General features: G+C 36.8%; 1 protein-coding gene across 5 annotated transcripts in view; it reads left to right on the top strand.

The window, feature by feature from the left end:
* ZYG11B (zyg-11 family member B, cell cycle regulator) overlaps positions 1-26081 on the top strand; it is a 74044-nt gene that overhangs the window by 21308 nt on the left and 26655 nt on the right. The window contains exons 2-10 of one of the 5 annotated variants that reach the window (XM_065913021.1): positions 4349-4436; positions 4975-5072; positions 5339-5504; positions 10442-11196; positions 18262-18402; positions 20886-21062; positions 22003-22067; positions 24886-24985; positions 25200-25250. In XM_065913021.1, the coding sequence (XP_065769093.1) occupies positions 5492-5504; positions 10442-11196; positions 18262-18402; positions 20886-21062; positions 22003-22067; positions 24886-24985; positions 25200-25250 (1302 nt within the window). In that variant the 5' untranslated portion in view covers positions 4349-4436; positions 4975-5072; positions 5339-5491. The remainder of the gene's footprint in view (positions 1-4348; positions 4437-4974; positions 5073-5338; positions 5505-10441; positions 11197-18261; positions 18403-20885; positions 21063-22002; positions 22068-24885; positions 24986-25199; positions 25251-26081) is intronic. The other 4 variants (XM_065913030.1, XM_065913038.1, XM_065913012.1 and 1 more) reach the window with 4 other exon arrangements.

Raw genomic sequence — 26081 nt, 5'->3', positions numbered from 1 at the left:
TGAATCCTCACAACAACTTTATGAAGAAGGCATTATTATTATCTGCATTATAAGATGAGAAAACTGAGGAGCAGGAAGTTTAGATAACTTGTGTAATGTCACACAGTTAGCAAATGAAAAGTTGGGATTTGCACTCTAGTTCCAAAGCCTGGGTGGTTAACTATTAGGCACATGTACTTCCGAATAAGAAGAGCAGCTGACTAGAGCAGTATTATTATGCTTACTAATAGGAATTAACATAGAGATAAGGTGAAGTTTTCTCTGAAAAGGAAAAATTCGTGGGGGTGAAAAAATTGTTTTTGTTTGTGGACATATTTTATCAATTGGAAAAAAATTTTTAGAATGATTAATTCAGTATTCTAAGTGTTCATATATTACTTCCCTGGGTTTGTTCTGTTAAAATGACTTCTAAAAATTATGTACTCAGAGAGTTCGTGTCTCATCTCTGACAGTTACCCAACTTTCATTCATTTTCTTTTGTAAAATAAATAGATTATTTTGAAACTTACCAACTGAGGTCAAAGGGTAGTTTGTTTCATCTGGGTTATGAATTATAAACATTTAGAAAGATGGTACAGTGAAGAGTAGAAAAAGCAGGAAGAATTCATACTTACAACACAGGAAGTAAGACAGAAAATGCAAAATTCTATGATGCAGAAGTTGAATTTGAAGAATTACTTCCTCTGAACTTTTTCTTATGTGTTCTAGCTATATCTGGCTGCAGAGAAGACAGGGGTATATGACCTTTGTTACAGATGGTCCTATGCCCAAGTAAAAATAAAAGGTTTATTAACATGGAGGAAAAGAAGACCAAATTTCATGGTTGGTAGCTCACAGCCTCTGTTACATTGGGCCAACCATTTAGCTTTTGTGAAGTCTGTTTTCTCATCTTATAAATAATATCTTTGTTGTCCACTTTACTCAGTTATTACAATGTCAAATGTGTCAGTGTGAAAGCATTTTGTAAACTGTAAAATATGTAACTTTTAATAACTTTTAATTCTAGAAATCACATGGTATATAGAAAATTTGATTTTTTCATATAAGATCAGTTCAGTTCAGTTCAGTTGCTCAGTTGTGTCCGACTCTTTGCGACCCCCTGGACTGCAGCACTCCAGGCCTCCCTGTCTATCACCAACTCCCGGAGTTTACTCAAACTCATGTCCGTTGAGTCGGTGATGCCTTCCAACCATCTCATCCTCTGTCATTCCCTTCTCCCCCACGGCTTCAATCTTTCCCAGCATCAAGGTCTTTTTCAGGGAGTCAGTTCTTCTCATCAGGTGGCCAAAGTATTGGGAGTTTCATCTTCAACATCAGTCCTTGCAAAGAATATTCAGGACTGATTTCCTTTAGCATTGACTAGTTGGATCTTCTTGCAGTCCACGGGACTCTCAAGAGTCTTCTCTAACACCACAGTTCAAAAGCATCAATTCTGTGTTCAGCTTTCTTTATAGTCCAACTCTAACATCCATACGTGGCTATTGGAAAAACCATAGCTTTGACTAGATGGACCTGTGTTGGCAAAGTAATGTCTCTGCTTTTTAATATGCTGTCTAGGTTGGTCATAACTTTCCTTCCAATGAGCAAGCATCTTTTAATTTCATGGCTGCAGTCACCATCTACAGTGATTTTGGAGCCCAAGAAAATAAAGTCTGTCACTGTTTCCAGTGTTTCCCATCTATTTGCCATGAAGTGATGGGACCAGATGCCATGATCTTAGTTTTCTGAATGTTGAGTTTTAAGCCAACTGTTTTAGTCTCCTCTTTCATTTCCATCATAGTTCTTCACTTTCTGCCATAAGGGGGGATATCACTGCATATCTGAGGTTATTGATATTTCTCCCAGCAATCTTGATTCCAGCTTGTGCTGTATCCAGCCCAGCGTTTCTCATGATGTACTCTGCATATAAGTTAAATAGGCAGGGTGACATTATACAGCCTTGACATACCCCTTTTCCTATTTGGAACCAATCTTTGTTCCATGTCCAGTTCTTTTTTTTTTTCCATGTCCAGTTCTAACTGTTACTTTCCGACCTGCATACAGATTTCTCAAGAGGCAGGTCATATCATATAAAATAACTGCTAGCAATTTACCCAGAGTTAACTACTGTTAATATTTTGATGTATTTATTTCAGTTTTATATTTATAGTTTTGTAAATAATTTTTGTGACAACTTTATTGATACATAATTCACATACCATTCAGTTCACCCATTTGAAATGTACCCAATTCAGTTTTTGATATACTCATAGTTGTGCAACTACACAGTCAATTTCAGAATATTTTCAAATATTTCAATATTTCAATTTCAAAAAGAAGCTATGTGCCCATTAGCATTTACTTCTCATTTTCCTACAACCGTTCCTCTCCATTAGCTCTTGGCATCCACTAATCTTTCTGTCTGGTTAGATTTGCCTATTCTGGACATTCCACATAAATGGAATTCTGCATTATATGGTCTTTTGTGACTGGCTTCTTTCACTTAGTATAATGTTTCTGAGATCCATCTGTGATTCCATAATACAATGGAATAGTATTTCATTGTGTAAGTATACCATATTTTGTTTATCCATTCATAAGTTGATGATATTAGGCCATTTCCACTTTTCATCTATTATGAATAAAGCCTTTGTAAACATTTATGTTCAAGTTTTGTGTAACTTACATTTTCATTTCTCTTAAGTATATACTTAGTGGAATTGCAAGGTTATATGGCAATTGCTAGATTTTTTAAACATTTTAATTTATTTATTCTTGGCTGTGCTGGATTTTTATTGCTGTGTGGGCTTTTCTCTAGTTGTGGAGAGCAGGGACTACTCTCTAGTTGCAGTGCCTGGGGTTCTCATTATGGTGGCTTCTCTTGTTGCAGGCTCTACGATGCACGGGCTTCAGTAGTTATGGTATGTAGGCTCTGTAGTTGCGTCTCCTGGGCTCTAGTGGGCAGGCTGAATAGTTGTGGTGCATGGGCTTAGTTGCATGTGGGATGTTCCCAGATCAGGGATTGAACCCATGTCTCCTGCATTGGCAGGAGTCTTCACCACTGATCCACCAGGGAAGCCCCTGCTGGATTGTTTTCCAAAGTGGCTATACCGTTTTACATTTCCACTTGCAGGGTATGAGAGTTCCAGTTTCTTCACATCTTCACCAACACTTGCTTTTATCTGTCTTTTGGTTATAGCCTTAATAGTAAGTGTGAGATATTACTTCATTGTGATTTTGATTTGCAGTTTTCTGGTAATTAATGATGTTGAATGTCTTTCATGTGACTCTTGGTCATTTGTATTTCTTTGGAGAAATGTCCATTTAGACCTTTGCCTGACTTTGAGTTGTCTTTTTATAATTGAGTTGTAAGAATTATTTGTATAATGTAGATACAGATCCCTTAACAGATAGATGATTTTCAAATATTTTCTCCCATTTTTTGGGTTTTCTTTTCACTTTCTTGATGATGACTTTTGATGCGAAAGTTTTTTCGTTTTTATGAAGTCCTGTTTATCTGCTTTTTTCTTTGGTTGGTTGTGCTTTTGATATCATGTCTTAAGAAGTCATTCACCAATTCAAATCCAGGAAGGATTATACCAATGTTTTCTTCTAAGAACCTAATAGTTTTAACTTTTACCTTTGGGCCTTTGATCCATTTTGAGTTAATTTTTATATGTGCTATGAGGAAGGATCCCGTGTTCATCCTTTTGCATATAGATGTCCAGTTATCCCAGCACTGTTTGTTGAAAAGCCTATTTTTTTCCCCATTGAATTGTCTTGACAGCCTTGTTTAAGTCAACTGACCATAAATATTAGAGTTTATTTCTGATCTTTCAGTTCTATCTCATTGATTTATGTGTCTTTTTTTATGCCAGTACCATACTGCTTTGTTTACTGTAGCTTTATAGTAAGCTTTAAAACTGACAAGTGTGAGTCTTCCAACTTTGTTGCTCTTTTCAGAGATTGTTTCAGTTATTCTAGGTCCATTGTATTTCCATGTGAATTTTAGGTCAGTTTGTTAATTTCTGCAAAAAAAGAAGCTGGAATTTTTTAGGGATTGTACTGAATGTAGATCAATTTAAAAATATTGTCTTCTGATCCATGAATATGAATGGATCAGAATGAATGGATGACTTTTATCAGGTTGAGGAAGTTCTATAAACTATGTATTTTAAAAAACTTACCTTGTATTATGAATATTTTTGTATTTGTGTGATATATCTTTGAACTATAATTTTTAATGGCAGCATATTATTCAGCCATTAAAATGTCACGTGTGTAGTATCAGTTTAATATGGTTAAGAGTTGTGTTCCTGAGTCATATTTTTTTTAAAGATATTTTTATTTATTTATTTGGCTGCATCAGGTCTTCGTTGTGGCAGGGATCGAACCTGGGTCGCCTGCATTGGGAGCTCGGAGTCTTATCCACTGGACCACCAGAGAAGTCCCCCTAAGTCAGTTTTTAATTTGAAGTTACACTTTGTCAGTTACTGTGTGTAGAATACTTAGATGTTACTTTTCTGAGCCAGTTTTCAGTTATACAAAAATGAAAATAATGCTTCACTACTTAGTAAAGTAGGGGTGAGGAATGACTGAAATCATGGATAGTTTATATTAAACACTCAGCAGAGTCATACAGAAAGCACCTAATGGATGGTAGCTGCTATAATTATATTTTAGTTATATTACTGTTATTAGGGACCTTAAAGAGTGTTTATTTCTGTAATCAAAACCCTTATACTTAAATCTTTGTGCTTATTTGATTAGTTCTGTATTCCTCAGATTGGAATAACTGGGTTAACCTTTTTCTTTTTTGAGGGTAACACCTGTAGCACATTCTTTCCTCCAAATAAACTGATCATATTTGCATTGTTAGGTTGGGATGGGAGTTTTGTGGGAGATCAAGTTGGAAAGTAAATTGGGGCTAGATTTTGGAAGAACTCGGGCATCATCAGTTTAACGATCGATAAGATTTTTTTCTTTTGTGTTCAGGCCCATGCATCCCACTGATGTTTTGAGCAGTAGAGCGTCCTGGGATGGTAACTTAGGAAGATTACTCTGCTGTGCCATCTTCCCTAACCATCCTTGCTGTATGTTTACATGACTACCCAATATATCCTATACTATAGTATTTAATAGACTTTTAGTAAAAATGTATTTAAATGTTTCTCTTCTCCTGCTTCTTGAGAACATGGATCATATGTTGTATTCCCACTGCCTAACATGGTATCTTGCACATGGTAGACACTTGAATAAAAGTACTTGTTGAACAAGTAAATGAATCTTTTGTTCTCTATTTTTCTGGAAACTAACTTGTTGGCTTTGGTTTTCCCTTTGTTTCTTCCTGGGATCCAAGGAGGAGGCATCTCCTTATTCCTTACTTGATATCTGCTTGAATTTCCTGACTACTCACCTTGAGAAGTTCTGCTCAGCAAGACAAGATGGAACATTGTGTCTGCAGGAACCTGGAGTATTCCCACAGGAGGTGGCTGATCGGCTACTTCAGACCATGGCTTTTCATGGTAATAAATAAACAGAGGAAACAAAAATTATGCCCTTTTAATTAGCATTGGATTTTGAAGTGCTGCTGTGGCCATTTAATTATTTTCATAGACATAACAGAGAAACCTAATTGAGGAAAAGGAATTCATTTATTTTTGCCTACCTTGCCACTTATAGTATAATTTAAATAAGCATTTTCTTTTCTAACCTGGCAAGTCCTTTTTTTTGTTTGTTTCTTCTATTTTGTTTTTGTGAGAAGCTATTCGAATGGCAAAAATAGCTTCTCTCCCAAAATAGCCGTTTGGAAGTCAGCTGGTCTAAAATACCTTACAGTGTTATTTGGCAGTAAGAAAATCAATAAATGTTATAATGGAAAAACTAGTTTATGCTTTTGATCTTTGAAACTGGAAATCATAGCTAATGTGTTACTTCTGTCTTCAAAAACAAATTCTGGGCTGATTCATGTCAATGTATGACAAAACCCACTGAAATGTTGTGAAGTAATTAGCCTCCAACTAATAAAAAAAATTAAAAAAAAAAGAAAATAAATTGTGAAAGATTTATCTGTGAAGTTCTGATTATGCACAATATATTGAGAATTTTGTTACCTATGTATAAGTTCTAAGTTGAAAGAGATTCAATCCCTTTATATATTTAGGGTGTGTAAACTCTTACAAGTAAGAAATACAATTTTTTCCACAGCTATAAAATAGAATAAATATGGCAATAGTGATAATTATCATTTATTAACTGCCTCTTCCATGTAATATTAGTGCCAGGCATTTTATACTTTTGTTGAATTTTCTCAAAAACTTATAAGGTAGCTATTTTTTTAAAAAATATTTATTCATTTATTTAGCTGTGCCAGGTCTTAGTTGCCGTGTGTGGGAGCTTTCATTGCAGCCTGTGGGGTCTAGTTCCCCAACCAGGAACTGAACCTGTGCACCCTGCATTGGGAGCACGCGGTCTTAACCACTGGACCACCAGGGAAGTCCCTAAGGTAGCTCTTTTTATCCTGTTCGTATGCAGGTAAGGAAACTGAGGTTCAGAGAAGTAACCTGCTAGTAAATGATAGAGTCCTAATTCAAATGCAGATCTGTTTTATTCTAAATCTGTTTTCTTTTTGTTGCCGCACAATGTTCTTACTCCTACATTAGAGGTATTCTTGCTCCTGGATGGCTGAATATGGTATATACACTTTTGTTGTGACTTTAAATATATATGCCCACACATACATTCAAATATGTTTATAATTGTTATATTTTATTAAATATAGGGACTCGAAGGGACTTCCCAGGTGGCTCAGTGGTAAAGAGTCCACCTGCTGGTGCAGGAGACGCAGGAAACTCAGTTCGGTCCCTGGGTTGGGAAGAGCCTCTGGAGGAGGAAATGGCACCCACTCCAGTATTCTTGCCTGGGAAATTGCATGGACTGGGAAGCCTGGTGGGCTACAGTCCATGCCAGTTGCAAAGAGTCAGCCACAACTGAGCAACTGAACACACATACACGTATTATATATGCTTAAAGTCACAGCAAAAGTATATCCCATTATTTGATATACATGTGTGTGTGTATGTCTATATATAGAGAAACAAGAGAGAGCACACACAAATGCAGATAGTGCGTCTGAAGGAAGGGTGGGAGGAAGAAGATGTCTGAATTCCTTGGTTTTCACTAAAGTTGCTCAAGTCTGTAGTCTCTTTGGATTCTTCCAACCTGCTGAAGGAATGAGGGTAAATTTCAATAGGTATTATCCACATTTAAGTGAAAGATCCCTTACAAATAAGATTTAAAATGTTATGCTAGTGCTAGCATTTCTTTCTGGTCTCAATTTAACGATTACACTTAGCAAATTCAGTTTAAATATTTGTACATATAACTAGTCTTGTAAATAAAGAATAAATGTTAACTGAAATTTTTAACTTTCCCCAATTCCTTTTGAAGTATAACTATTGTTGACTAATAATAGCAGCTAACATTTGTTGAATGCTTATTATATACCAGGCAGTGGTGAATGCTTTATATGAATAAAATAATGAAAGTAGTTTTTAAGTACATATAACTAAATAATTGTCTTCCAGAGTATGTCTTTGGGAAGCTATATGCTTGATCAAAATGTGTTTTCTTCAAACTGACTTCAAATGAAGAAAGTGAGGGTCAAGAGAAACAGTGTGCTGCCCCATTTGTGTTTCCCCCATGTGATTACCTGTCTTATTCATCACATGCACGAATTCTTTAATCTCTTTGTAAAAATCATATCCATCTTCAAACAGTCAAGAGTGGATACTGCTGATGATACTGCAAAAGAAAAACCTCTAGACTGTAGGGAATTTCTTATGAATGCATTCAATATTGCTAATATAAGTCTTCTAATAGTGCAATGATTTTAGAAAATAATTTATTTTTAAAAATTTACTTATTTACTCAATTCAAAGGATTAATGCTATTGGTAGCAGTCCGTATTAAAATAAGCCTGATACTAAAGAGTTTTTCTTACTTCATTGTATGATTCTCTTGCCATACTCTCTGCTCATTTATCTGTTGTCTCATTGCTAAAAATTTTCCAGGAAATGTGTGTATAAGATCTAGGGATCAGAATAAGAATTTTACCATCTAAAAAGATAATGCCATTTAGCTGTTATTAATATAATATCTAACTATTAGCTATTAAGAATGTAATGTCTCATATGAATGTTGTAGTGCTATAGTCATCCATGGACAGGTCTTTTATGTGAACGTAAGTTTTCATTTCTTTGGGATAGATGCCCAGGAGTGCTACTGTTGGGTCCTATTGTAGTTGCGTGTTTAGGTTTTTAAAAACTGCTGCACTGTTTGCAGAAGGGCTATGCCATTTTACACTCTTACCAATAGAAGACTGACTCAGTTTCTCTGCATACTTGCCAGCATTTTGTGTTATTACTGTTTTTTTATTTGAGCCATTTTAATAGATGTGTAGCCATTTCTTCAAATACTTTTTCAACCCTGCCCTATTCCTCCACTCTTCCTGTGACAAATAGCTGTGTTCAAATTTTTTTTAAGTCTGTTTTTTTTCCTGTTCTTTAGATTTGGATAGTTTCTTTTTTTTTTAATCTTTTAGTTCACTAATTCTTTCCTTTGTTCCTTTTATTCTGTTGTCGAATGCAACCATTATTGTATTTTTCAATTCTAAAATTTTCCTTTGGTTCTTCTTTTTAACTTCTTCTTTTCTGAGGCTTTCTGTTTTCCATTTGTTTCAAGCTTGTTTGTAATTGCACAATTAAGCATTTTTATGATGGCTCCTTTAAGACCTTCATCAAATAATTTTAACATTGCTGATTTTTCAGTGTTGACATCTGTCGTCTTTTTTCACTTTGAGGTCTTACTGGTCCTTTGTATGATGAATGAATTTTTATTGAAATCTGGACATTTTGGATATAGTGTTATGAGACTGCTGTTTTTGTTTGTGTCTCTGACACCACTCTAGCAGTGGAAGCTACCTTATTATTGCCAGATTGGGATAAATATTCTTGTTTCCCCACTTGACTTCTGTTGACACCTGAGACTGAGTGCTTCTCATTACTCATTACTGCTCTGCAGGGGATTGGCGTTCTGGTTCCCCACTAGTTCTTTACTGATAACCTCCCTAGCTGAGAGCCGTGTGAGTACTTCATTTCTCTTCTTCATTTGGCCTCCACTGACAGCATGTCGTAGGGAGGTGACCTCCTTACTTACTGTTGGTCAGTGATGAAGTCTCAACTCTCCACTAGACTTCCTATAATACTACCCCCACTCAGAAAGGGAGAAGCACCTCATTACTGCCAGATGGACATGGAAGTCCTGGCTCCATACTCGACCTTCTCCTAACACTTCTCTGTGGGGAGATTGTGGCAACTAGTTATAGCAGGAGTGAAAGTCTAGGTTCCCCTCTTGACATTTGCTGGTGTGGATGAGGGTGAGGTTTTTGTTTATATCTCTGACACCCTCATCCACATCAGCAAATGTGCTGAGATAAAGTAATCACTTTACTTCAGTCAAACACTAGAGACCTAATGATGAACCGGAACACCAACCCCCTGCATAGCCATAATGAGGAGCACTACGTCTCGGGCGTCAACAGCAGTCAAGTGGGGGGACAAAAACATTTACCCTTGCTCGGCCGCCCTTTTCCTGGTACTTTGGCTAGAGTGAGCAGATTTTGTGGCCCCGGCGGGGGACCAGCTGTTTTTGTGTGTGCTTGTTGGTATTTCCCAATTGCCAGCTTAAGTCTGGGATATATGGCACAGGGAAAAAAACCAGGAACTCCACCGCATTGTTCTTTGTGTCCCGAGATCTTTAGCTGGCCTGCTTTCTTCTCTTGATCTTTCAGTGATCTAGCCTTATTCCTTGTCTTTTCCCACTTCCATACGTAAATCTTCAGAAATCAACCATGTTCCCACTCGTATCTAGGTTTTCCCCTGTATTCTTCTTAAATTCCTCTCACCTTCTTTCTCCATCTTTGAATTTTTCCTTCATCTTTGAAGGACCGTCTCAAGGGTCACCTCTTCTATGGAGTCTTTTTCAGATCTCCAGGCATGGTAAATTACTTCCTTTTCTTTGCTTTCATGGTACTTGGGTCTGGTATACCTTTGGCTAGAACTGGGCATGTAGCACCATCTAAATCCAAGGATAGGTTGGAAAATACAACTGTGCATGTGTCCAGTAATGGATGGAGAACCAGATACTAGTGAATAGCAGTAATGCCTAACACAGTCCTGATTCTGCCCTGTGCTATTTCTGTGTTCTTGGAAGACCACTTTTTTGAACCCCAGTTTACTCATCTATAAATTGTAGATAATCACGTTCTTACCTCACTGAATTGTTATGTCTATTAAGTGAAATACTGTTACATGGTAATGCTTTGGAAGTGTAAAGTATGCTGGAAATTTTAACTATCCTTTAACCATTTTTTGAAGTTAAAGTACTGCTTATTTTTTCCTAGGTCTCCTGAATGATGCAACTGTAGGTATTTTTAGGGGCAACCAGATGCGCTTAAAACGAGCTTGCATTCGCAAAGCCAAAATCTCTGCTGTTGCTTTCCGGAAAGCCTTCTGCCACCACAAGTTGGTGGAACTTGATGCCACAGGTGTGAATGCTGACATCACGATTACAGACATCATCAGTGGGCTTGGCAGTAACAAATGGATCCAGCAAAATCTCCAGTGCCTCGTGCTGAACTCATTAACTCTCTCCCTCGAAGATCCTTATGAGCGGTGCTTTAGCCGGCTTTCTGGCCTTCGAGCATTAAGCATCACCAATGTTCTCTTTTACAATGAAGACCTGGCTGAAGTTGCCTCATTGCCAAGATTAGAGAGCCTGGATATTTCTAACACCTCGATCACAGACATCACGGCTCTGCTGGCCTGCAAAGACCGACTCAAGTCTCTAACCATGCATCACTTGAAATGTTTAAAAATGACAACTACCCAGATACTGGATGTTGTTCGAGAACTAAGACATCTGAATCATCTTGATATTTCAGATGATAAACAGTTTACATCAGACATAGCTCTTCGGTTACTGGAACAAAAGGACATCCTGCCCAACCTCGTCTCCTTGGATGTTTCTGGGAGGAAGCATGTGACAGACAAGGCTGTTGAAGCTTTTATTCAGCAACGGCCCAGCATGCAGTTTGTAGGTTTGCTGGCCACTGATGCTGGCTACTCTGAATTCCTCACAGGCGAAGGACATTTGAAGGTTAGATTTTAAAAATATATTCCTTTGTCAGGCTGACCATTGTTTAGTTTGCATAAGACTCCATTAAGGTGAATGTCTAATAATATATAGATCATATTCATGAAACATGACATTATATAGTGGAAAGGCCTTGCTTTAGAGTCCGAATTAACAATTCCAGATTATTTGCTTCATGGCCCAGAGCAAACTATGATGTAACTTTTCAATTTGCATTTATTTATACAATAGATATGACTCTTACCTGCAAAATTATTCTAAAGATTAACAATTATTTATATAAAGTGCGAGTCATGTTGTAGGCCCTGGATAAATGATAGTTCTCATGGTGATAATATTTAGATATTTTGAACCTCTTAAACATATCATATCTAAAGGATCACTTCAAAGAAACTAGGAATGCTCCTTTATAGAAAAGAGTATCTAATGGGAGAATAAGTTCTCCAAGAAGATCTCTATTGTAAAAATGGTAAAATCCTTCTCTCCTTAAGGTTTCTCATGCGTAATGGTTTAAATTCCATTTGGGAAACATCTACTGAACTTGGTACAACTTGAGATTGAAAGATAAAAAAGATACAGGATTTGCTTCCAAGGAGCCTGCTAGTAGTCGTAATGTTATGATCACAAACAACTCTAAAGCCAAGGATCAGGATAGTTGCTGTAGGAGAGTAGGAGAAACTGTTTCTCACTGGAGAATTTTGGTCTTGATGAAAGATGGTATCTGAATCAGACCTTGAAGGACAGAACTGTAACAGGCTTAAGGACAACTAGTATTTTTCTAACATGCATTGTATCCTACAAATGCCTTATATTGTATATGGTAATATCTATAGATTGATATTAACTCCACTTTATAGATGAGAAACATAGAAATTATGATTTACTGTTAGTTAGAACCAGTGTTTGGATCTACATCTGTCTAATTTCAGAGCCCCATTTTTTTTCCTCTACTACTTGGACCAAACCACTTAAGTTGAAGCATCATTTGATTCTACCTGGTGCAAGTGGCAATATTGAGTTCTTTCTTATGGCTGAGTAGTATTCGTGTGTGTGTGTGTACCACACCACGTCTCCTTTATCCATCATCTATCAGTGGACACTTAGATTGTGCCGGTGTCTTGGCTATTGTAAATAGGGCTGCTGTAAATTTGGGGATGCATGTATCTGTTTCAATGATAATTTTCTCCAGATACATGTCCAGGAATGGGATTCTGAATCATATGGTAACTCTGTTTTTAGTTTTGTAAGGAACCTCCATACCATTTTCCATAGTGACTGTACCAACTTACATTCCTACCAACAGTGCAGGAGGGTTCTTTTTTAGCAATCAATATCGATCTCAAAAAAGGAGAAGGAAAGGTTAGCTATAGAACATTTTAAAACATGTCAGTTCTTATATTATTTGTAAATTTAGACTTTAAAAAGTAGACTGTAGGAAATTATTTTGAGTCACTTTTTTATTCATTCATTCAGTAAATATTTTATTAAGTACCTCTGCATATTTTGTACTGTGCTAGACATGGAGATTTGATGGTGGAGTGAAATGGTGTGATCTTGCCCTCCTGGAGCTTGTAATTTAGTGAGGGATTCAGACAGTGAAGTATCATACATATGTCATGGTGTATGGTTTCAATATATGTATTTATATATCATAAACCTATATATTAATACATGATATGCACAAATATGTATGCTTTAAATTGCATAGTGTTAAGAATCTAAAAGCTACATAATACTGTATTTGAGTATGTTTAACAGAGAATCCCGACTTAGTTTAAGGTTTCTCTGAGGACTTGATGAATGAGTGAAGACCTCGTGGATGAGTAACTTGGTAGAGAAAATTCTAGGCAGCAAGAATAATACAGCAAAAGATGTGTGGTAGGAAGGAACATGGTACATCCAAGGAACTTCAAGAAGGCCACTGTGGCTAGAGTTCTAGAGTAGGAAGTTGCAGAGTGATGAGATGAGGCTGGAAAAAGCAGGTGCCAGGGCCAGAAATGGCAAAGTCACGTGAGCCAGGTGCAGGGCAGCAAGTGTGAGGAACTTACATGACAACTTGTTATCAAACAAGGTAAGTTTCTAGCACAGGGCTTATGGGTAAAGGCAGCATAAAAATGTAAATTACTATGTTAGTGTTACTTGTCTGCCTAAGAAATGGGTCAGTAAAGAACTGTGAAAATCAAAGGGGAAGAAATCTCTGTGTACTGGGAGTTTAGGAAGGATTTCCCAGAGGAGGTGAGCTTGATCTGTGTCCTCAAGGATGAGAGGAATGTGTCCCTAGCACACTGCACTAAGTAATCTTCTCAAGGCAAAGATCCTCCAGTAGCTATGATTCCCAAGCAGTATGATTTTTGCCGATTGTTCTTACCACCAACAGACCCTAGAGTGAATTAGCCCAAGGTTTTTAGTTGAGGCTAGTAGAAAATATATGTTATACAATGCCTCTGTGAAACAAGTTTGATTTTACAAATGGAACATCATTGCTTTGAAATTTTGACTCTAGGAAACACCTACTTTGCTGTCATCTAGTTTCCACTTCTGTAAATACAGTGATTCTCAACCTTGACTGTAATTAAAATTACCTGGAGTATAATTATTTGAGATGATGGATATGTTAAGTAACTGTATCATGGTAATCATTTTGCAGTATTTACATGTATAACATCATCATTTTACACATTACACTTACATAATGTATTTGTCATTATGTATATAATATTATATATCTTGATAAAGCTAGAAAAAGTTTTTAATTTAAAAAATCATCTAGATAACTTGAGCAGTTAAATCAGAACTGTAGGGAGGTGGGACTGAGGCATCAGTTTTTTTTAAAAGCTCCTTGGGTGATTTTAATATGTAGCTAAAATGGAGAATCATTGTTTTAAAATAATTAAAAAAAAATAGAGATCTTTGAAACTTTGCCTTTTATTCAACTATATATAAAAATTGATGTTTGTTTTAAATTATTTGACTACTAATTTGAGAGTTGAAAAATAATAGGTCATGTTAAGAGAAGAGAGCTGAGATTGCTCTGTCTCCTTTTTTAGAGTTTTCCAGATTAGCAAAGTTGAAAAATGGGTCTGAAATGATTGTTTTAATATTATGATGCTTTAAATTAGTTTAGGTTGACACTTTTGGTTTTACATGCCTCGGTTTTTTAGACCACACTGAAGGATGCAGGACGTAGGGACAGTGTGACTCCCCAGTATTCCTTATGAGGCCTTATCTGGGACTTTAACAAAAGATTTGATTTTTCCACTTTTCACTTTTCCAAAAGTCAAGATCTCTTGACTCTGTGAGGGAGGTATTGTCCTCAGTGAGAGGGAATGATTTTCTTAAGGATCACAGCTAGCTGATGAACCTGGAATGTATTCTTTCTACTACATCTCTGCCTATATTTGAGAACCTTAGTTCTTTCTCTTACTCTCTGTTTCTAGTCCCAACAGAGAGGGTTTTCTTACATAGAATGACCAACTCTGTCACCTTTGTTTCCCTACCTCATTTGCTCATTTGTAACCATCAGTTTCCTCAACCTTCCGCTATTCCACAGTTAAGGTTCTTAGGTTTTCTGGCTGCCTCATTCCTGAGAATCACTAGTTATATGTTAAACCCAGTATTCTCAGTCTTCATCTCATTTGGTCTAAATGCCTTTTGATACAGTTGATCTTGTCTTCCTTCTTGAAATACCTTTTTTTTTTTTTTTAAACTTAGTTTCTAGGATATCAGATTGACCTTGTTTTTTCTGTACTTTTTGGACTTTCTCTCAGTTCCCGTTATTGATTCTTCCTCAATCTCTCAGGCCCCAAATCTATATGTCTATGTCAATTTAGGAATCATCCTAAATTTATATCTCTAACCTAGACTTCTCCCTTGAACTAAGACTTAATAAGTACTTTTTAAAGATGTCTGAGCTAGTGCTTCTGCTCTTGAGGAATTCTGATCCAGTGGAGAAGAGACAGAACCAGTTTAAAAATAGCTTTAATCAATTGTGAGAAATGCTGTAATAGAGTTATGTGCTGAGTGCTACAAGAAAGTCTTTCCTTAGAATATACATTTAGTTTTATCCATATTTTAAATATTAATAAGGTTTAACTTAGTGGTAAAAGACATTTTTTTTTCTGTTTTAAATAGGTTGCAGAAACTAGTACATACAGACAGGTGTTGGTTTTGTTGTTGTTGTTTTCTTTTTGATCTAGCATGTGAAATTGATTGAATTGAAGCTGCATATAGTTTGAGGAGCCAGATTGCTTGATTTGAGTAGGGGCTCAAGAAGGGTTAATCCCTGAATAAATATACAGGCGATGAAATTTGGTTCAGATTATTTACATTCCAGTAACAAAAGTTCTGTAATTTTACATTTAAAGGTAACTTGAGGTTGCATTTTATATAAGACTGTAAAGCTGTTTGAGTCAACCAAATGTGGATAAATGAAGTCTGATGAAGATTATTGTTAATGTGTTTTCCCTCTTATAGTCTTTTTTAGCTCTCCTAATAGTTCAGTGTCTTTCCAAATCTAAGAAAATCTAAGAAACAATTCAGGATGATTCAAAAAGAGTTGAACATTAGAAAAATTTTTATTGTTCAGTAACTGCTTATATATGTGAATACATAGTCAAAATCATTGTTTATGTATGTATATTATATATTCTTATTGTTGTTTAGTCACTAAGTCGTGTCTGACTCTTTTGAGTCCCCATGAACTGAAGCCTGTCAGACTCCTCTGTCCGTGGGATTTCCCAGGCAAGAATACTTGAGTGGGTTGCCATTTCCTTCTCCGAGGGATCTTCCCCACCCAGGGATCAAACCCACATCTCTTGTGTCTCCTGCATTGGCAGGCGGATTCTTTACCACTGAGCCTCCAAAGAAGCCTATATTATATATAAAAGAAAAGTGAAAGTGAAGTTGCTCAGTCGTGTCTGACTCTTTGCGACCCCATGTACTGTAGCCTACCAGGCTCCTCCGTCCATGGGATTTTCAAGGCAAGAGTACTGGAGTGGGTTGCCATTTCCTTCTCCGGGGGATCTTCCCGACCCAGGGATCAAACCCGGGTCTTCTGAGCTGTAGGCAGATGCGTTTACCGTCTGAGCCACCATAAATAATATAAAAAATATTTTGTAAAGAAACTTCCATTGTTATTCCCGCAGTCTTACAAATGCTCAGTATATGCCTTTTTGTTCCTTGGTACACACATCTGTGCTGTAGTCTAAATTCTTATTAGACCTTTGTAGCATATCCTATCAGTGGTTGAAATGTTAGCTGTGATACAGCCCTTCATTTTCTCAAAGCTGCATATTCCTTACCCATATGAACATAGTTATTACTAAGTAATATACTTGAAACATATTTATTTTTGTGTCACCTTTTATAACGGTGCTGCCAAAAAAAGATAGTCTTCCACCTTAATGAGAAGATTATACCTCTCTGAACAGTAGGGTTTGGGTGTGTTTTGTATTTATTTATTTATATATTTTTTACCATTTTGAAATCGTCACTCAGGTTAATAAATAGAACTTGTCAGCTACCCTGAAGCTCTTTCACATGCCCCCATCCTAATCACAACTTCCTCCTTCCTCACAAAAGTAATCTCTATCCTGACTCTAATGATAATCATGTCCTTGCTCTTTTAAATAATTTTACAGCCCAACCATTTACATCTAGACACTTAGTTAATCTTGCCCACTTTTCAAAATCATACGTCTTTTCAGTATCTTTTATAAAGTTCCCTCTCGATCCCTTTCTTTTCCTTATACTTTGTGTATTAAAGAATCTGACCCTTTGGTCTGTAGACTTGCCCTTAGTCTAGGTTTTCTTGATTGTATGTTTGTGGTGCATGTTGAATGTATTTTCTGCAAATTGGTAGCTGGATGTGAGAACTTAGTCCAACTCATGTTTAATCCCTTTGGCAGGATGCTTAGGTTTTACGTTTTCATTAAGGAAGTACATAATGTCTGGTTGTTTTTCTTTCTGTGATGTATTAGCAGTTGTTGACCTTAACACCTAGTTCCATTAATTCATTGAGGATCATGGTGATGCTGTAATAATTTCTTTTTTTTACTTATTACTGGGTTACTTTTCCAAAAAGCCACTTCTTGGTATATACATTTGGCTACCCAGTGGTATATGAACCACAGTTTAAGATAACTATATTAACCTGTATAAGTGGGAAATTCCAGGATACACTTACTTTTGAACAGAATTTTTCAGTGCTGAATGGGAGCTTGATAAATCTGGGAGAATCAATTAATATATTTATTTGATAAATATTTTTTGAGTGCTTATTCTAAGCCACACACAGTGCTGTCTGTTGGGGTACAGTGAATAGATCAGTCTACTAAGGGGATTGTGATAATGGCTATGAAGGTGATGTTGCAGGAAGACCTGACTTAGGTTGGTGGGCCAGAGAAGGCCTAACAAAGTGTTATTTAACTTGAAATGAGAAGGATGAATAGAAATTAGGTAAAGAAAGAGAGGAAAATTTCAGAGAGGACATTATACTTAGTAGCTTTTTTCTGGGAAAGAGCTTGACTTATTGAAAGATCAGCAAGGTCAGTGTAGGTTGTGGAGGGGAGAGGGATAGATTGAGAGTTTGGGACTGACATGTACCCATTGCTATAAAAATAAAAAAAGGCCACTGTCATTACTAAATTGTGAGTTAGGGCAAGAGGGTTACCTTAAGAGGCAGTAGAAGCCTAATCATGCTGCTGCTGCTAAGTCGCTTCAGTTGTGTCGGACTCTGTGTGACCCCATGGACGGCAGCCCACCAGGCTCCGCCGTCCCTGGGATTCCTTATAAATAGAGTTAAATATCTTGAGATTTATTTTAGGTACAGTATAGATAATATTACCCATAGACTTATTCTAGGATCTGAGTCTGTCTAATATACATCTGTTTAGCATATGTATACCTTCACAGGATGACTTTTGGGGATGGGTTGGAAAATAATCATAGCCATTTGTTTCAAACTTTACATAACTATGCTGGATGCCATCCACGCAAATGAGGTTTGGGTAGAGGCAGTTGGAGGGTTGAAAAGAATCCTAAAAGCTCATCTTCTGGCTGTGTTCAAAGGTGTCTGGAGAAGCCAATGAAACTCAGATTGCAGAAGCATTGAAGAGGTACAGTGAACGGGCCTTCTTTGTCCGAGAAGCTCTATTTCACCTTTTTAGCTTGACTCATGTGATGGAAAAAACAAAGCCAGAAATTTTAAAGGTAAGAACAAGAAACTGGATATGAGAAGTGTGAAATTATCTTCCTAGTTAGATGATAGTTTTGTGAAGAAAATTGGTGAAAACCTGCATTTTAGTCTTTTTTTTAAATAAGACTGATAATATATAATTCAGTTTTTAGCCGTAAATGAGAATGAGAGGAGGTAATTGAATAGTGCTAAAGTTTTATAGTAATCTCATTTAAACAATACAAATGCCTTCAAGTTCATATTTAACTATCTAAAACCAGTCATCAGTGTGATATCTTTTTACCAGCCCTAGTAGAAAATAGAGTATATGATTCGAATCAGGACACTACTTGGTATATTAGCCATGTATTGCTTCCATATATGGTTTTTAAAGAAATACAATATTGGGATTTTATAAAGCACTTTTCCATGCTGCTTATGAACTTCTTGTGCTTTTGTAATTAATCTGTGTTATTCCCCAATTAAGATATTTTACCCAAGACAGTTTTTGAAGGAAAAAATAGGAGGATTCTTAATTTTGTTGATTGGGTGGGGCATTTTTTGTCAGAATGTGGTCCTCTAGCCACCTGAAGTCTGGGATATTGCTTATTTTAAAAAGCATATTTGTGAATCTCATTCCAAGAAAACTTAGATTCAGTAGGGCTGGATAAGATACAGGAATCTACATTGTAATAATCCCTCAAGATAATCCTTATACACATTTAATTTAGAAACCAGTGAGTATAGGAGTATATTATATTTGGTCCCTCTTTTAGTGGGCACAACAATCCCAAGAGAGAAGTTTTATCTTCTGTTTTACAGATTATGTACCTGAGGGTCTGTGAGGTTAAGTAACAGTAAATTAGTGGCAGAGCCAAAATGACTTAACCTCCTGGTTTCTTAAATTTTTTGAGAATGCGGTGTTTGGATAGGAAGCAGTAACATTTAAGTCCTTGGATGTTGGTTGCAACATCTGCCACCTCCTGTATACATACCAGTGGATATTGGTGCTTGGTATATGCATTATCATGTTTTGGTTTTGGTTACTATGCACTTGAGTAACAAAGGATCAGACCTGTAGTCCTGATCTGAAATATTTACTCATTCATTCAGAGAATGGTGCAGAGAGAAATGTGATTCTTTTAAGAAGTTTTTGCTGTAAAAGGAAGCAAAAGAAAAAGGTGGTAGTTGGCTGAGGATGTGTGTGGGTTTTGTTTTGTTTTGTTTTAGATGGGAGAAAAAAATACCTTGTTTGTATGCTGTGTGAATGATGGACTACAGAATAAAAATCTGGTATGGGAGTTGGAAGGGGAGATCAGCTGAAGCAGTGTCCTTGGGTAGACAAGAAGGGAAGAATCAAGCATTTAAGTGGAGGGATTATCTTTAGAGAGGAGCCCCTACAGGTCATTTATGGTAACAGGCAGGCAGACAGCAATTGCTCATGTGTATGCTGGCAAGGAGGTATGTGTAAAAGCCAGACTCTGAAGTTCTTTTATGATTACTTCAGTTTTCTCAGGGCTTCCCTGCTGGCTCAGAGGGTAAAGTGTCTGCCTACAATGCAGGAGACCTGGGTTCGGTCCCTGGGACGGGAAGATTCCCTGGAGAAGGAAATGGCAGCCCACTGCAGTACACTTGCCTGGAAAACCCCTTGGATGGAGAAGCCTGGTAGGCTGCACAGTCCATGGGGTCGCAAAGAGCCAGACATGACTGAGCGACTTCACTTTCACTTTCCATTTTCTCAGGGTAACTGGAAGTAAGATCTTCAGCCATTAATGAGGAAAAGGGATGATTTGTTGGGGATTTGAGGAGAGAGGAAAAGGAGAGTAGTTATCTAGGCCAGAGGGAAGTAAATGGATTTTATTATATTTTAGTTTTATCAGTGTTCTTAAGGAACTGAATGTTGGGATTTGAAAGTGAAGTTTGCTGCTGGTTTACTCTATTCAAGTCAGTAAGAATTTGTTTAGTGCTTGGTATAAAACAGGCCAGACTGAACTATATCTAGGAAATACTAAGATGTTTTCTCTGAATAGAAAAGATTCATTAACATTACAGAAAAATTTCTGGACATGAACAGTTTGGCCAGGTAGGTGAGTCACTATTATGTCCTAGGCTCTGTGCATAAGGATAAAAAGGATACTTAAGATAGCTTAGAAATTATTACAGATCAGCACAGTAATGTTGCTATATGCTGCTGCTGCTAGGTTGCTTCAGTCGTGTCTGACTCTATGCAACCCCATAGATGGCAGCCTATCAGGCTCCTCTGTCCCTGGGATTCTCCAGGCGAGAATAGTGGAGTGGGTTGCCATTTCCTTCTCCAATGCATGAAAGTGAAAGTGAAGTCGCTCAGTTGTGTCCGACTCTTCGAGACCCCATGGACTGTAGCCTACCAGGCTCCCCCGTCTATGGGATTTTCCAGGCAAGAGTACTGGACTGGGTTGCCATTGCCTTCTCCGTTGCTATGTGAAGAGGGCTTATATGTTTTTATAAGTTGGATTAAGAGAACTCATTTCTTTTTCAGCTTGTGGTTACTGGGATGAGAAACCACCCTATGAATTTGCCAGTGCAGCTTGCTGCAAGCGCCTGTGTGTTTAATTTAACCAAGCAGGATCTTGCTGCAGGAATGCCTGTCCGACTCCTGGCTGATGTGACCCATTTGCTGCTCAAAGCCATGGAACATTTTCCCAACCACCAGCAGGCAAGCATATGGGAATTCACATACAAATGGTCTTTTTAGTGTCTACTACCCATCTCCTACCTCCATACAGTTCATTTGAGTAGAGCAAAGCTGGAAATTCCTTTGGAGGCTGTGAAGTAGTATGTTTTGTGGTGTGACTGAGTGCAGGGCGATAGACAAGTAGAATACTGAAGAATGCGTTCCTCGCCTGAAAGCATTTCAGTCCAAACATGGAGGGAAATAATGCAAGCCGTGTAAAATGTCTTGCACCCAGACCTTGAGTTGGTGATAATTTCAGCATACAGGATTAGGTGTAGAGCTTCTTCTCTGAGCCAGGCATTGGTTCAGTACTCAAGTAGTCAGTACTTAAGTACTAGAATAGAGAAATAAATAAGACATGGATTTTCTGTTTCTAGCAGTATAGGTAGTCTATAAAACCTGTCCTGTTCTTTGGATGAAAACTAAAAATGCTGCTGGAATTATATTTTTAACTCTTTAAGATTTAACAATGAGTTGGCAAAGTTAGTAGAAAATACTCAGACACCCAAAATCCAAAATCAAGTAAAATTGGCAACCCAGATTGGTGAGTGGATCATTAAAGCCAGCTTCCCTCATTGAGAATAGCTGCCAAACTAGATAAGTTTTAGCCTTTGGTTTTCATGGACTCTGGAAGCCAGGTGAACAGAAGACAAAACAGGACCCATCTAAAGGCCACCAGAAGGGAGGGAGATTAGCTGGAATTATCCAGTTTATCACCCTATTTCTCATCTAATAAAAAAGATTTTTAAAATGTGCAAGTAAACTTATGTGGGTCCAGTGGAAGTCAGTCCTTGAACTGTAGGTGAGCAGAATAAAGGTTCTAAGACATGTTATGCTTTATAAATGTCTTTTTTTAAAAATAGAATCTAACAAAGCAATATTTATTCAGGGTTGTTTTTTTTTTTCTCTCTTTGGTTCTTAGTTACAGAAGAATTGCCTCCTTTCACTTTGCAGTGACCGAATTCTTCAAGATGTTCCATTCAACAGGCAAGTGGTAGCACCAGAACTTAAATATAGGACAAAATGGAATTTTAGAAATCTGTCTTGGGTCATGTCTTACCATTTAGGATATTCCTAGTGTACAGCTAATTAAGTGGGTGGGATTGTGTTTCACCTTATAGAATGCTGAATCTACTTTCTGTAATTTAATACTTTCATATTCATGAGAGCAGATTCTATTTTCATACCTCTTTGCATAAGAATTTGTACTGATTATAGTTTTTAGAATGTATGCACAGTGTTGTAGGCTGAAGAAACTAAAGCATATGGAAATTCAGTATCTTGCCCATGGTTTTGTGACTAGTAACTGTGAGGCTAGAAAGGATCAAGTTTAGTTTTAGCTCCAGCATTCTTTTCTCTGTATTATGCCTCTTTTTATTATAGTTATTTGATATTGAATTATAGGAGAAACCTTTTAAGCAGAGGTTAAGAGAGACCATATAGCTGGATTCCAGTAAGTATAAAGAATTTCCTTATTTTGTAAGATGTGATTTGGGAGCTAATTTTTTTTTCATTTTACTATTTTAAAATATAATTTTTTAGTGATAGTATTTTCAAAACTAAATTTATACTTTATGATTTAATGAGAAGTGTATTTCTCAAGCAGCAGTTTTATAGTGATTTACTTTTATTTGGGTAATAGTACATTGTTATCTGACATGCTGATGGAATGAAGTATTCCATTTACTATTTGAAATAAATAATTGGTTCAGACGGTAAGGAATCTGCCTGCAATGCAGGAGACCTGGGTGTAGTCCCTGGGTCACAAGGATCCCCTGGAGAAGGAAATGGCAACCCACTTCAGTATTCTTGCCTGGAGAATTCCATGGACAGAGGAGCCTGGTGGACTACAGTCCATGGGGTCATAAAGAGTTGGACGCAACTGAATGACTAACATACTTTCACATGTATCTCATGTAGATTACTGAATTTTATTTTATAAATACATTAAATGTCTGCATTGACCACATGAAGTCATAGGCTGAAAAGACATAAGCTAAAGAAAATTATAAACCACCCCAGAGGTTGACAGCCTTTTCCTTAAATGGCTAGATATTAAATGTTCCAGGTTCATGAGCCATAGGGTCTCTGTTGAACCTACTTAATCCTCCCATTGTACCTTCAAAGCAGCCGTAGACATAGACTTTATTAAAAAAAAAAAAATGGGGATAACTGTTCCAATAAAACTTCAGAAAACAGACAGCTAGGCCAACAGCTATAAAATCACTTGAGGTGGGCTATTGTTTGCCCTTGATGTAGCCAGTGAGTACAGTCTGCTAGACTTGAGCTTCTTTGTGGTAAGAGACAGAGATTGATTAATCTTTGCCTCTAGTGCTTAGTATTTCAGTGGCTGTTTGATGGATGGATGAATGAATGAATTAGGAGTATAACAGAAGACAGCCTTTCATAGAAGAGGATGACAGAATGTACTGGGCCCCCGAGCAAGGACAGAAAGATTTCATTGGCTTGGTGATCATTAAAGATTTCATTTTAGTGATGGCATTAAGATAATAAAAATAATAACTAATATATGAGGCACTTGCCAGACACTGTGCTAGGTGTTTTAGATATGTTTATTCAGTCCTTGCAACAGTCCTGTGAAATTGTTACTATTGTAATTAATCTTCATTTTACAGATGAGGAAACAGAGGCACAGAGAAGTTTAGTAGCTTGCTCAAGGTGATAAGATAGTAAGTAGCAGAATTTAGATTTAAATCCAGACTGACTCCAGAGCTTCTACTTTTTATATCCATGTCATATTGCCTTGAAACTGAAAATTGACTGAGTTGATTGTTCTGTGGGAACTGCGCAAGTAAAGGCACAGAGGAAGTCAATACTAGTAAAAATTAACTTTTATCAAAAGTTTGATATGTGCCAAGGTCTGTCCTAAGTCTTAAGCTTTATGTGTGATATGATATAATCCTCACAACAGTCCTATGGAATAGACTGTATTATTTTACAGACAAAGAAATTGAAGTTCAGAGAGATGAAGAAAGTTACCCAGGTTCCCAAAGTTAGTACATGGTGAAGGTGATATTTGAATCCAGGCTGATTCCAATGTGTATGATGTTCTTAATGACATGACTACATTGCCTCACAGGATAAAACAATGTATTTTATTGTTATTAACATTAGGTAGAGCTAGAATTCCAACCCCCAAATTCAAAGAACTTCAGAATCTGCTTTTAAGTTTTAATACTAGGTTATATATGGACATGTTTTGAGACTAATAAAGTTTCCATGTATCATATCCTCTCTTTTCCTGTTTTATTTATTTTTTCTCTAGCATATGTCAGTACCCAAACATGCCATATACTTTACTTATTTATTTATTACCTGTCTTCTCCACTAGAGTGTAATCTCTGTGAGAGTAGAGATATTTTTCTGTTTTGTTTGCTAATCTGTTTCTAGCACCCAAAACAATATCTGGCACAAAGGAGAAGCTGAATAAATGTTTTCGAGTAAAAGAATGAGTATTCCCATTGTGCTAAGTACTGGCGGGAACCCAGAAAATACTTAAAATTATTATTATCACTACAGAATAGAAATATGTTATACCTCTAGTAGATGAATGTCAGATATTTTTTACCATATTTTCCAAACTCTTTTGTTTCTTTACAGTGTTGTCAGAATTAATTATACCATCTCCAAAACACTGTGTGTCCTTGTTATTCTCTATCAATTAGGAGGAGCTTTCCTTTTCTTTCTCATCTACCTAAATTGTAGCATCACTTCCCAGCTGGAGCTCTGAAACTATTCCTGGGGCCTCCAGGGTTAATTCATGAAACTCTTTATGTGTTTTCAGGTTTGAAGCAGCCAAGCTTGTCATGCAGTGGCTCTGCAACCATGAGGATCAAAACATGCAGAGGATGGCAGTTGCTATCATTTCCATTCTGGCTGCCAAGGTACCTGAACTCATACTTTATAATTTTCTGTAGGAAACTGTTTCCCCGGACAGTTTAGTAAACCAGGTTAACTTACTCAAGCTGCATTCAGGGTTGCAGAATTCCAGGTTGATCAGAGATTGTGGTCTGACCTTTGGAGTCTGCTACAGTGAATGATATTAAACTCACGCTAGTAGATGTTTGAACATTTACCTTGTCTTCTGCTTGCTTGCAGCTTTCTACAGAACAGACAGCCCAGCTTGGTGCTGAGCTCTTCATCGTCCGGGTAAGTCTATGCAGACCCCTAAACAGTTTTCATTTTCATTATTCTCAGGCAGTGTTGCCTATCTTCTGAGATTTTATATTTCAAAAGTTTTTTTTTGTTACTTTTAAGTGAGTGTGTTAATTTCTCTTCATTGGGGCAGCTTTACTCTGTAACAAGAGATGGAAAGACTCCTGAACTAGGAATCAGATGACCCGGGGTCTAACTTGTACACTCACTGTGTGAATATAGATAAATTACCTGGACCATTGGGGCCCAAATAAACCTTAAATCCTATCTAGTTCACATAATTCTGTTATTTTGTTATTTATTAAGAAAATGTGGAGTCTCTATTATAGTCATAAGACTATACTAGATGCTTTAGGGGAAAAAATTATGTGAATAGCTGATTTATGATTTTTGGTTGCTTCAGTTGAGGAATTAATATAGTGAACAGTGAAAACTTAAAATCTTTAAAGAGACTAAGTTGAAATCATGCCTTATTCCCAGTTCTGTCACTCAGCAACTGTGTGATTTCAGGCAAGTCACCTAAATTTTCTTTGAAGTAATAAAAAATGCTTTATACAGTTGTTAATGAAGATTGAAAAGGAAAAAAAGATTGAAGGAATTTACTAAGTTTCTAGCACAAAATCCAACACATATGTTGGACGAGTAGAAAATGCTGCTGATTTTATTTATTTTTACTCTCTTCAGGGATGACATTTTAGTTTTAAATATGACTTTTTATTGCTGTGTATGAGTTTCAGTAATTTTGACTAGAGGTATATTCAAAGATTATAAAGAAGTAGTTCACTTGTATGCTTTGGGAGAAAATTAAGTTTAATTTGAGTAGCA

Source organism: Muntiacus reevesi, chromosome 1, assembly GCF_963930625.1.
Source record: "Muntiacus reevesi chromosome 1, mMunRee1.1, whole genome shotgun sequence".
Classification (NCBI taxonomy): Eukaryota; Metazoa; Chordata; class Mammalia; order Artiodactyla; family Cervidae; genus Muntiacus; species Muntiacus reevesi.
This window is presented reverse-complemented; position numbering and strand designations above follow the sequence as displayed.